Genomic DNA, 13101 nt, shown 5'->3' with positions numbered 1-13101 from the left:
AGGTGTTCTATCCACCTTGCCACAAAGGCAGGTGCTCCATCCACCTTACCACAAAGGCAGGTGCTCCATACACCTTACCACAAAGGCAGGTGCTCTATCCACCTTACCACAAAGGCAGGTGCTCCATACACCTTACCACACAGGCAGGTGTTCCATCCACCTTGCCACAAAGGCAGGTGCTCTATCCACCTTACCACAAAGGCAGGTGCTCCATACACATTACCACACAGGCAGGTGCTCCATACACCTTACCACAAAGGCAGGTGCTCTATACACCTTACCACAAAGGCAGGTGCTCCATACACCTTACCACACAGGTAGGTGCTCTATACACCTTACCACACAGGCAGGTGCTCTATACACCTTACCATACAGGCAGGTGCTCTATACACCTTACCACAAAGGCAGGTGCTCTATACAACTTACCACAAAGGCAGGTGCTCCATACACCTTACCACACAGGCAGGTGCTCCATACACCTTACCATACAGGCAGGTGCTCTATACACCTTACCACAAAGGCAGGTGCTCCATACACCTTACCACAAAGGCAGGTGCTCTATACACCTTACCACACAGGCAGGTGCTCTATCCACCTTACCACAAAGGCAGGTGCTCCATACACCTTACCATACAGGCAGGTGTTCTATCCACCTTGCCACACAGGCAGGTGCTCCATACACCTTACCACACAGGCAGGTGCTCTATCCACCTTACCACACAGGCAGGTGCTCTATTCACCTTACCACAAAGGCAGGTGCTCTATCCACCTTACCACACAGGCAGGTGCTCTATCCACCTTACCACACAGGCAGGTGCTCTATCCACCTTACCACACAGGCAGGTGCTCTATACACCTTACCACAAAGGCAGGTGCTCTATCCACCTTACCACACAGGCAGGTGCTCTATTCACCTTACCACACAGGCAGGTGCTCTATACACCTTACCACACAGGCACTCTCGGGAAATGTGACTGAGTATGTCTTGGCCGTAACCACCACCGAAATGTAGCTCACAAGTAACCAGTTCACACGATGATGTATTCCGCAAGTTAGTAAAACAAAAGAGGTGATTATTACCTTGAGTATTTCAGCATTCATGAGTGGTATGACGATGCTGAGACCGTACATGACGACATCGGCGCCCTCCATCTTCACACCATCACTGGGCTCGTTTTCATCTTAAGTATGCAGCATTTCAGATATTTATGGATGAAGGATGACATTCTTTGTGAGTAGTTGTCTCTGACTAATAGGGGTGACTACTGAGGGTGAAACAACTATTGCGATAGTCTACTGCAACATGCTAAAACTATTGCGATCAACTATTGCAATACTATTGTAATAGTATTTTTCTCCTTGAATTGTCTTATTTGAAGTCATTTACCTGCAAACAAATGCATAGTTTATATGTAATATAAACAAGTTGAAGTAGTTTCAGTCTCTTTTAATAACTGACAAGAAACGTAAAACCCAGATCAAGTTAACAGTTAAAACAAACTCAATGAAGCTGCAAGTCTGCACCCAAACAATCTGATACTTCCTGTATTTTGCTCTGAGCATTTATCAACGGAAGTCAATTACTAAACTATCGATAGTCACACATACTATCGATGCATCGATAGTTTTTCGTTTCTGCCATCGATTAATTGCTATCAGACACTCAATCCATCTGTACCATTAGCATTGTATAAACTGAAGATATCAGCAGTGAGCTTCACAAAACTAGTGCTCACGGTGGCTGAGAGAACATTAACACAGACCACCAGTTAATGGTGGAGTGAGTGAGTGAGTATAGTTTTACACCGCACTCAGCAATATTCCAGCTATATGGAGGTGGTCTGTAAATAATCGAGTCTGGACCAGACAATCCAGTTATCAACAGCATGAACATCGATCTGCGCAATTGGGAACCAATGACATGTGTCAACCAAGCCAGCGAGCCTGACCACCCGATCCCGTTAGTCGCCTCTTATGACAAGCATGGGTTACTGAAGATCAATTCTAACCCGGGCCTTCACGGGTCCAGTTAATGGTGGAAGGTACTGAGAGTTTCTTTACCTGGCTCTCCGAAGTCGATGAAGTCTTTAGACAGCAGGTTGGTGAGCAGCTCCATCACCAGCAGTATGTCCTGGTATTTGTTCTCTTCCTCCTCACTCACATCTATCAGCCGCTTTCCTGACACACACAACACCACTTATTATAGAATCACTATAAAGCCAGCTCCATGAAATTTACTGAAGCCTTACCTGTGCTGTGAGTAAGTGAGTTTCGTTTTACGCCGCTTTTAGCAATATTCTAGCAATATCATGGTGGGGGACACCAGAAATGGGCTTCACACAATGTAACCATGTGGGGAATCGAACCCGGGTCTTCGGCGTGACGAGCAAACGCTTTAACCTCTAGGCTACCCCACGGCCCCTACCTGTGTTGTGAGTACCAAACAAAGAAAAAACACAGTTGCATTACACTGTATGTCTCCCGGAATCAGACACAAGAAGACCAGACTCACCTGTGTTGTGCTTGGAGTAGGTCTGTATTGCCGATAGACTGAGCTCGTACAGCTTCCGTGCCTTCATCTGATAAATGAAACCAGTTCAAACACATGTAGTAAACAAAATCCCCTTAGGAGCAGAAGCCAGAAAAATCTAACAATATTTATCATACGACTATTACTAATTTTTTATTCAAGTCTTGTCAGAAACAGGGTGGCGAGGAGCATCATCATGAACATTATGCTATTAGTGATGACACTTTTGTCATCACTGGATTCCTACGGTATATTACTATATATTTCAAGCTTGAACCATACAGGTGAAATACCTCACTCAGGTAGCACAACTGCTTGTTGACGATCTCGGAGAACAGCTCTAGGATCATTGGAACAACTTCCTCATAACTGTGGTACAGATCTACAGGGGCGGAAGAAGGAACAGCCACTGAGAATAATTGGCATTGCAAGACCAGACACATATATCTGTTTGAATCAATATATAAAAGTATTATATTGCATGGTGCATTACTGACATTATTTTCAAATAAGTGTGTGAGGTGTGTGAGTGAGCGTGTGTGTAAGTGAGTGAGTGAGTGAGTGAGTGAGTGAGTGAGTGAGTGAGTGAGTGAGTGAGTGAGTGAGTGAGTGAGTGAGTGAGTGAGTGAGGTTACACTGTATTCAGAATGTGAGCTTCATCATGTTCATGTGTGTAGAAAGTCCACAGTGACGCTTTTCTTAGACATTACGACTCTGGTGAAGCCCACGATCGTGGGTTGACTGCTTGCTAACATAATCATGATGAATCAGGATTCAAACCCAGCCATGTCAACCAATGACCCAGTAGTAGGAAATACAATAGTGACTCACCGAGCAGCTTGACACTCTCTGCCAGGAGGGGAGAGAGGAAGAGGAAGATGCGGTCCAGGTTGATGAGCCTCGATCCCTGTGCTATCCCCAGCAGCACATCCAGGACGCCCATCACAGCATTCTTACACACAACCTTCTTGTCAGCAAAGTTCTCCTGACACACCAGGGCATAGAAGCGGTCGTGGACGGACTGCAGAACCTGTGATAGTCAGTGTCTTTATGAAGGGTCTACACACAAATTTGGTGTGGATTTACAGTATTGACAGTGGGATAGTCTTTGTAAGACTAGATCTGTAAATAAAGGCTTCAAGAACCATTTTGATAACCCTGAGGAAAGCAGAGTTCATTGTACAATCTGATGATAACATAAGCAAGTATTGAGGAATCATGCTATATTGCTTTCTTGTTTAAAGCTGCACTCAGTAATATTTCCAGCTATATTGCGACGGTCTGTAAATAATTGAGTCTTAACCAGACAATCCAGTGATCAACAGCATGAGCAACTATCTGTAGGGATACAATGTCTCAACCAAATCAGTGAGTCTGACCACCCAATTCTGTTAGTTGCTTCTTATGGCAAACATGGGTTGCTGAAGACCAGTTCTAACCCAGATCTTCATGGGCACAATTCATGTGACAAAACATTTGAACTTAACAATCACATACTCTAGGAAAGCATAGTACTGGTACTTACTGACAATGATTCTCTTTCCAAGGAACCTCAACTTTAACTTACAAAGATTTTACCATATTTTCCAGGATAAACCTGCAATTACTAATCAACAACATGGACATGAAGTGAAGCACCTACCAGTTTCCAGTACTCCTCCTTGTTGGAGTCTTCCCGGAATCCGACCCCTGCCAGTACGAGAGCCTTCATCATGAGACGACGGACTGAGGACGGCATGCCCTCCACAACAGCATCATTGTTGGCCTCCATCCGGGCCAGCTGCCACAGGTTCTCTACCTTGATCACATAGGAAGCCCTGAAAACATCATGTTTCTGTTTGGTTCAATTCAGACTTATCCAGGACACCTTGTTTTCAAGCTGGTCTAAATTATTAACAAGGGTTTTCAAGCATTATTTTCTAGGGGACACATTTAATTTTCCTGCAAATTAAAAAGGAAACACAAAGACTGACTGACTGAGTTTGGTTTTACGACGCTTTTAGCAATATTCCAGCAACATCACGGCGGGGGACACCAGAAATGGGCTTCACATATTGTACCCATGTGGGGATTCGAACCCGGGTCTTCGGCGTGACGAGCCAACGCTTTAACCACTAGGCTACCCCACCAACCGAAACACAAAGAGAAGTTCAAATGTTTGAAAGGCATTTACAAGTGACACACATAAAGAGAAAATTATGGATGTCAACTTCTGTAACTGAGTCAGTGAGATCAGTCCAATAATGTTTCGAACACTTTCAGTTACCCTATCACAGATCACAGCTTGACATACGAGGTAACAAGGGTTCATGGGTTCAAGCTCAGTGAGAAAATGTCATAATGATACAGCTATCAGAAGTCAGGGTACCTGGCCTTTGTCTCCACCAGTGCTGACAACATCTCCATCGTATCTTTGAGCAGGGACTCTTCACTACTCCAGATGTTGAGGTTGTTGATGGTCTTCTGCAGCAGGAAGGAAATAGTCCACTGTGCTCCGTCAGTGTCACGACCAAACGCAGCCGACAGTGCCATGCTCATCTACAACAACACACACAGCAGCTCTTTACCTCAGACACCATGCTTATACAGTCTTAGGGAAACAGAAGCCAATAACTTCATAAAGAGTCCTAGTACTGAGATACTAGTATTATAAAGGTTAACCCTCATTGTTTCAAATTAGTTTAATCTATGGCATGCAGAGGCGGTCAACCTTTGTAATATTAAATAATGAGGTCATCCATACGTTTTTAAGGGTAGTACCCCTTCAAAACTGATGTAATGTCAGCAGACGTGACTTGTACCTATCATGTACCCTACATTTAACAACAGCTGAAGTTAAACTCAACCATAAGACACTTCAGTAGTGATTTTCTTATCATCAATATTGATACAAAATGAATATGTCTTACAGAATCTACTCTATGCAAAGAGGCACATTACTTCAAAACCATTTAGCTTTTTGAGGTGTTTATATTGTTAGTAAACTAATAAACGGTGTCAACAAATAACTATTAAAAGACTTTGGTTTAGAATATCAACATGGAACAGCTAGTGAAATACAAAGCCTAAGATAAATGCCTCATTCATTGCACAACTGACAATTAGTTGTCTGACAATCAGTGTTCCCTTTTCACCCATTGTTTTCGAAAATGGTGCAAACTTTTAACATAAACAAACAAAGAAACAAACAAACATGCACAAAGGGCTTTGATCTACAAAGCAACAACTGGTGAAAGTCAACTAATAGTATGGAAGTTAAGATTGTCAGGAGTGTTATAATACTTATTCACAAATTGATCTTTGTTAATTTTTCGCAGGTTCAGTTGTAATTTGATCATTCCTTACATGTACTAAGATGCCATATTGTTTCACAACCAGCACGATTTGAAGTACCCGACATGTATTACATCTAACATGATGCTGTAAACACATCAGAAATACTGAATGACAATTACATCTTGCACCTTCCTAACAACAAACAGTGAGGCAGAAATAATAGTCTGGTTCTCAGGCATTCTCCATAACCTCGGAGACATTCCCCATAACCTCGGAGGTATTCCCCCATAACCTCGGAGGCATTCTCCATAACCTCGGAGACATTCCCCATAACCTTGGAGGCATTCTCCATAACCTCGGAGACATTCCACCATAACCTAGGAGGCATTCTCTATAACCTGGGAGACATTCCCGAAAACCTCGGAGGCATTCCCCATGCCTCGGAGGCAATATCAATGAAACATGGACCCCTTACCTATGCTATATCTTTAAATTGTTTTCCTGAGAACCAGTGCTATTTGAAAGGTTAGTACAATGGTAGAACAGTGGTGTACTCACACAGACGGGGCGAGAGGGGGAGGGGGACTGAGGGGAGGAGACCTACAACAGCAGGACCAATCAGATTGAAGATCACACAACGTGGAAACATGGCAGATGATCGTTTTTCTTTTAAAGACATCAGACTACTAATTGTCAGGTTTTAGAGTGTCTAGATGTTCCTACACATGTACAGGGAGGGATCAGTGTGTGGACCAACCTGACATCAGCGTAGTAGTTCTAGAGCGCCGGGAGGAGGTAGGAGCGTATCCATCGCCGCAGGAACCACATCGTTGAACGACCAACCTCGGGGCTCAGACAGTCACCTAGCTTGACGTCCGTCGCTCGAGTTTCCACCTCACACAGTCGAAACAACCCAGAAATAAGCCTGAACACATACAGGAAATATTGAAGTCCTAATACTTGTTATCACCAGTTATAGCCATTTGACGCCGTCTCATTATTACAGAAATAACAACTGAATCAGACACAGGTACCACAGCTGATATACATCTTTATTTTTCAGCTATCAACTAAATGGCTAAAACTGTCAACAATATTCAATATGTTGTCCAATGATTGTTTTTAATGCATAGTGTGTCAAAGGCCAAATTAAAAAAATGTTGTGGTTCCGATTACAGCTCTTTAAAATTTAGGGGAGGTAAATAGGAATATTTTTTTTTCACATTCTTTTTAGAAGTAAAGTACATACTAATAACACATTTATCAATGTGTGATTGTTTGTTTAATCAAGCTTGTCGCCATCATGCCATCAGAATGACCAATAATGAGGTCATCCATACCTTTTTAAGGGTAGTACCCCTTCAAAACTGATGTAATGTCAGCAGACGTGACTTGTACCTATCATGTACCCTACATTTAACAACAGCTGAAGTTAAAATCAACCATAAGACATTTCAGTAGTGATTTTCTTATCATCAATATTGATACAAAATATATATGTCTTACAGATCTACTCTATGCAAAGAGGCACATTACTTCAAAACCATTTAGCTTTTTGAGGTGTTTATATTGTTAGTAAACTAATAAACAGTGTCAACAAATAACTATTAAAAGACTTTGGTTTAGAATATCAACTTGGAACAGCTAGTGAAATACAAAGCCTAAGATAAATGCCTCATTCATTGCACAACTGACAATTAGTTGTCTGACAATCAGTGTTCCCTTTTCACCCATTGTTTTCGAAAATGGTGCAAACTTTTAACATAAACAAACAAACAAACAAACGAACATGCACAAAGGGCTTTGATCTACAAAGCTACAACTGTTGTAAGTCAACTAATAGTATGGAAGTTAAGATTGTCAAGACTGTTATGTTAATACTTAATGACAAATTGATCTTTGTTAATTTTTTGCAGGTTCAGTTGTAATTTGATCATTCCTTACATGTACTAAGATGCCATATTGTTTCACAACCAGCACGATTTGAAGTACCCGACATGTATTACATCTAACATGATGCTGTAAACACATCAGAAATACTGAATGACAATTACATCTTGCACCTTCCTAACAACAAACAGTGAGGCAGAAATAATAGTCTGGTTCTCAGGCATTCTCCATAACCTCGGAGACATTCCCCATAACCTTGTACGCATTACACCATAACCTCGGAGGCAGTCTCCATAACCTCGGAGGCATTCTCCATAACCTCAGAGGCATTCTCCATAACCTTGTACGCATTCCTCCATAACCTCGGAGGCATTCCCCATAACCTTGGAGACATTCCCCATAACCTCAGAGGCATTCTCCATAACCTTGTACGCATTCCTCCATAACCTCGGAGGCATTCCCCATAACCTCGGAGACATTCCCCATAACCTCAGAGGCATTCTCCATAACCTTGTACGCATTCCACCATAACCTAGGAGGCATTCTCGATAACCTCGGAGACATTCCCCATAACCTCAGAGGCATTCCCCATAACCTCGGACACATTCTCCATAACCTCGGACACATTCTCCATAACCTCGGAGGCATTCCCCATAACCTCGGAGACATTCCCCATAACCTCGGACACATTCTCCATAACCTCAGAGGCATTCCCCATAACCTCGGACACATTCCCCATAACCTCGGACACATTCTCCATAACCTCGGAGACATTCCCCATAACCTCGGGGACATTCTCCATTACCTCGGAGACATTCCCCATAACCTCGGAGGGCATTCTCCATTACCTCGGAGACATTCCCCATAACCTCGGAGCCATTCCCCATAACCTCGGGGGCATTCCCCATAACCTCGGAGGCATTCTCCATAACCTCAGAGACATTCCCTATAACCTCAGAGGCATTCTCCATAACCTTGTATGCATTCCTCCATAACCTCAGAGGCATTCCCCATAACCTTGGAGACATTCCCCATAACCTCAGAGGCATTCTCCATAACCTTGTACGCATTCCACCATAACCTCAGAGGCATTCTCCATAACCTCGGAGACATTCCCCATAACCTCAGAGGCATTCTCCATAACCGTGTACGCATTCCACCATAACCTCAGAGGCATTCTCCATAACCTCGGAGACATTCCCCATAACCTCAGAGGCATTCTCCATAACCTTGTACGCATTCCTCCATAACCTCGGAGGCATTCCCCATAACCTTGGAGACATTCCCCATAACCTCAGAGGCATTCTCCATAACCTTGTAAGCATTCCACCATAACCTCAGAGGCATTCTCCATAACCTCGGAGACATTCCCCATAACCTCAGTGGCATTCTCCATAACCTTGTACGCATTCCTCCATGTCCTCAGTGGCATTCCCCATAACCTCGGAGACATTCCCCATAACCTCAGAGGCATTCTCCATAACCTTGTACGCATTCCTCCATAACCTCGTAGGCATTCCTCCATAACCTTGGAGACATTCCCCATAGCCTCGGAGGCAATATCAATGAAACCTATGCTATATCTTTAAATTGTTTTCCTGAGAACCAGTGCTATTTGAAAGGTTAGTACAATGGTAGAACAGTGGTGTACTTACACAGACGGGGCTGAGAGGGGGAGGGGGACTGAGGGGAGGAGACCTACAACAGCAGGACCAATCAGATTGAAGATCACACAACGTGGAAACATGGCAGATGATCGTTTTTCTTTTAAAGACATCAGACTACTAATTGTCAGGTTTTAGAGTGTCTAGATGTTCCTACACATGTACAGGGAGGGATCAGTGTGTGGACCAACCTGGGCGTAGTAGTTCTCGTCGGGGAGGAGGTAGGAGCGTATCCATCGCCGCAGGAACCACATCGTTGAACGACCAACCTCGGGGCTCAGACAGTCACCTAGCTTGACGTCAGTCGCTCGAGTTTCCACCTCACACAGTCGAAACAACCCAGAAATAAGCCTGAACACATACAGGAAATATTGAAGTCCTAATACTTGTTATCACCAGTTATAGCCATTTGACGCCGTCTCATTATTACAGAAATAACTACTGAATCAGAGACAGGTACCACAGATGATATACATCTTTATTTACAACTAAATGGCTAAAACTGTCAACAATATTCAATATGTTGTCCAATGATTGTTTTTAATGCATAGTGTGTCTAAGGCCAAATTAAAAAAATGTTGTGGTTCCGATTACAGCTCTTTAAAATTTAGGGTAGGTAAATAGGAATAAATTTTTTTCACATTCTTTTTAGAAGTAAAGTACAAAGTAATAACACATTCATCAATGTGTGATTGTTTGTTTAATCAAGCTTGTCGCCATCATACCTAGCTTCTCTGACCAATGTATGTCGGTGCCGGGAAAAAAACAATGGTATCTGAACGCTTATTTTATTTATACCTTTAAAAAAAAATAGGGTCGGCACCAGAATTCAAGGGTCGGTCGGGTAATCGGAACCACAACATTTTTTTTAGGCCTAAAAATGTTTTTATGTATGTGACAGCATCCTGTACAAAGACAGGGACAGGCACAGGGACAGGGTCAGGGACAGGGACAGGGACAGGGACAGGGACAGGGACAGGGACAGGGACAGGGACAGGTACAGGTACAGGTACAGGGCAGGGACAGGTACAGGGACAGGCACAGGGCAGGGACACATAGGGACAGGGTGAGTGAGTGAGTGAGTGAGTGAGTTTTACGCTGCACACCGCAATATTCCAGCTATATGGCAGCAGTCTGTAAATAATCAAGTCTTGACTAGACAATCCAGTGATCAACATCATGAGCATCGTTCTGCGCAATTGGGAACCGATGACATGTGTCAACCAAGCCACAAGCCTGACCACCCGATCCCGTTAGTCGCCTCTTACGACAAGCATGGGTTACTAAAGATCAATATTCTAACCCGGGCTTTCACGGGTCCACACGAGGACAGGGACACACGGGGACATGGACAGGGACAGGGACAGGCACAGGGACACACAAGGACAGGGACACAGAGGGACAGGCACAGGGACAGACTTGGGGACAGGGACGGGCAGGCCCCGGGGACAGGCATGGGGACAGGGACACACAGAGACAGGCACAGGCACAAGGACAGGGACACACAGGACAGGCACAGGGACAGGGACAGGCACAGGGACACAGAGGGACAGGCACTGGGACACAGAGGGACAGGCACGGGGACAGACTTGGGGACAGGGACAGGGACAGGGACAGACACAGGCATGAGGACAGGCATGGTGACAGGGACACACAGAGACAGGGACAGGCACATAGAGATTTTTTCTGGGTTACATCTTCTTTTTATTCTCTAGTACAACGTTTCAGGGCTTGTTCTGGCCCCATCATCAGGTAAAACTGAACAGTAACTGTTAACTCTGGCCGTGACGTCACAATGCTTATGACGTCACAATGCTATGACGACGCAATACATGTGGAGGACTTCAGTTTCCCAGTCAATTTCATGATCGGGATTATTCATAATTGACTCAAACCACCATCCCCAAATCAAGAGAGCAATTGTTGCCACACTTGCGAGACGCGCGAAAAAGATTTGTAGCCCTGACCTACTGCAACAAGAAACAGACGACCTGATGACAACATTCATCACATACAATGGTTATCCAAAGAACCTTGTAGAAATCACCATAAAGAAAACACTACAAGATCAAGTTCAGCCTCCACTGAAACCTGAACCATCTCCCATCCGCATCAACATCCCGTATGTTGGGCCCATCAGCCACCAAGTCAGCAGACTTCTGAAGAAAATGGCTAGCATTGACACCACTTTCTCGTCTGGCAAAACCCTTAAAACTTTGCAAATGGTAAAGGTTACAATCATGCTATATCCAACCCTAAAGGCTGTGTGTATAAACTGAAATGTGACTGTGGTGACATCTACATTGGTGAGACAGGCAGACCAGTAGCTACATGTGTGAAAGAACACAAAACTTCAGTGGACAAATCAGATCTGAAATCTGCAGTTTCCGAACACATTATGAATAATCCCGATCATGAAATTGACTGGGAAACTGAAGTCCTCGCAAAAAACATCAGTGACTGGCGGAAACGCAAGTTGATTGAAGCTATCTTCATCAAACGCACAAAACCTGCAATAAACAGGGATCAGGGTGTCTACCTCCCAAATTCATGGTACATAAAACAATAAGACAATACCCTATCCTCGTCACTGTTCCCATGTATAAAGCATAATTTCTTGGTATACACTGCTATTACTTTACATTCTATACATTTATAAATACGTCTCTGTACATTTCTAAATCAATCAACAATTTTGTATAAGTATCTGCACAGTTCTAAATTGATCCATTAATTTTGCAGTAAACAACATCTTATATACTAGTATTCATAATAACATGTATTCTATTAGCCATGTCATCTGTATCTATTGACCACCACATGTATTACGTCGTCATAGCATTGTGACGTCATAAGCATTGTGACGTCACAGCCAGAGTTAACAGTTACTGTTCAGTTTTACCTGATGATGGGGCCAGAACAAGCCCTGAAACGTTGTACTAGAGAATAAAAAGATGTAACCCAGAAAAAATATCTATGTTCATCAAATATCATCTTCTAAAATGCCAATCAAGGGACAGGCACAGGCACAGGGACAGGGACAGGCACACACAGGGACAGGGACAGGCACACACAGGGACAGGGACAGGCACACACAGGGACAGGCACTGGGACAGGGACACTGATGAGGACACACGGGACAGGCACAGGGACACTGACGAGGACACACGGGACAGGCACAGGGACAGGGACAGGGACACACAGGCACAGGGACACTGACGAGGACACACAGACACAGGGACAGGAACTAGCCACTGCAGCCTTAGTGTGGATGTGGATGTAGACCATGTAGATGGATTAGCTACTGGCTGCTGTTGAAAGAAATCTAAAATTATCAAAAGTTCAATACAGAGTAGATGAGACAGCATTGTTTACCTGACCACCCAGTCCGTGCTCTGGTCACTTCCTGGAATGCTGCTGAGGGTCTCCCCGGGTGACGCCAGGACCTGCAATGTGGTCTGGACGTTGACATTCTGTGACTGGCTGATTGAGTAGTTCATGACATCGGACGGAATCATGGGGGTCTCGCCTTCAGACTCTTCAGTCAGGACATGTGCTGGAAGAGGGAGGACACTGTCACATCAAATGTTTCCAAAACATCTTGCACATGACTTTGAAAAAAAGAACTGACTGAAGAAAACCAATAAGCAAACAAACATGGTGGCTGTACAGTTCTGAGCCTAACAACAATGGATGTATGGTACACCATAACAGTGTTTGTGGTATAATGTGCGGTACTTT

General features: G+C 43.9%; 1 protein-coding gene across 1 annotated transcript in view; it reads right to left on the bottom strand.

Annotated features, from left to right (window-relative positions):
* The window catches only part of LOC124290617 (exportin-4-like), a 58262-nt gene that overhangs the window by 4957 nt on the left and 40204 nt on the right, over positions 1 to 13101 (bottom strand). The window contains 9 exon segments of the mRNA XM_046727385.1: positions 1081 to 1181; positions 2062 to 2178; positions 2513 to 2579; positions 2824 to 2912; positions 3362 to 3560; positions 4173 to 4347; positions 4899 to 5068; positions 9552 to 9711; positions 12736 to 12916. Of these exon segments, the coding sequence (XP_046583341.1) occupies positions 1081 to 1181; positions 2062 to 2178; positions 2513 to 2579; positions 2824 to 2912; positions 3362 to 3560; positions 4173 to 4347; positions 4899 to 5068; positions 9552 to 9711; positions 12736 to 12916 (1259 nt within the window).

The sequence above is a fragment of the Haliotis rubra genome, unplaced genomic scaffold (assembly GCF_003918875.1).
Source record: "Haliotis rubra isolate DU_JTF1 unplaced genomic scaffold, ASM391887v1 Scf47, whole genome shotgun sequence".
NCBI classification, from domain to species: Eukaryota; Metazoa; Mollusca; class Gastropoda; order Lepetellida; family Haliotidae; genus Haliotis; species Haliotis rubra.
The sequence above is the reverse complement of the archived record's forward strand: the minus strand, read 5'-3'. Positions and strand labels throughout refer to the sequence as shown.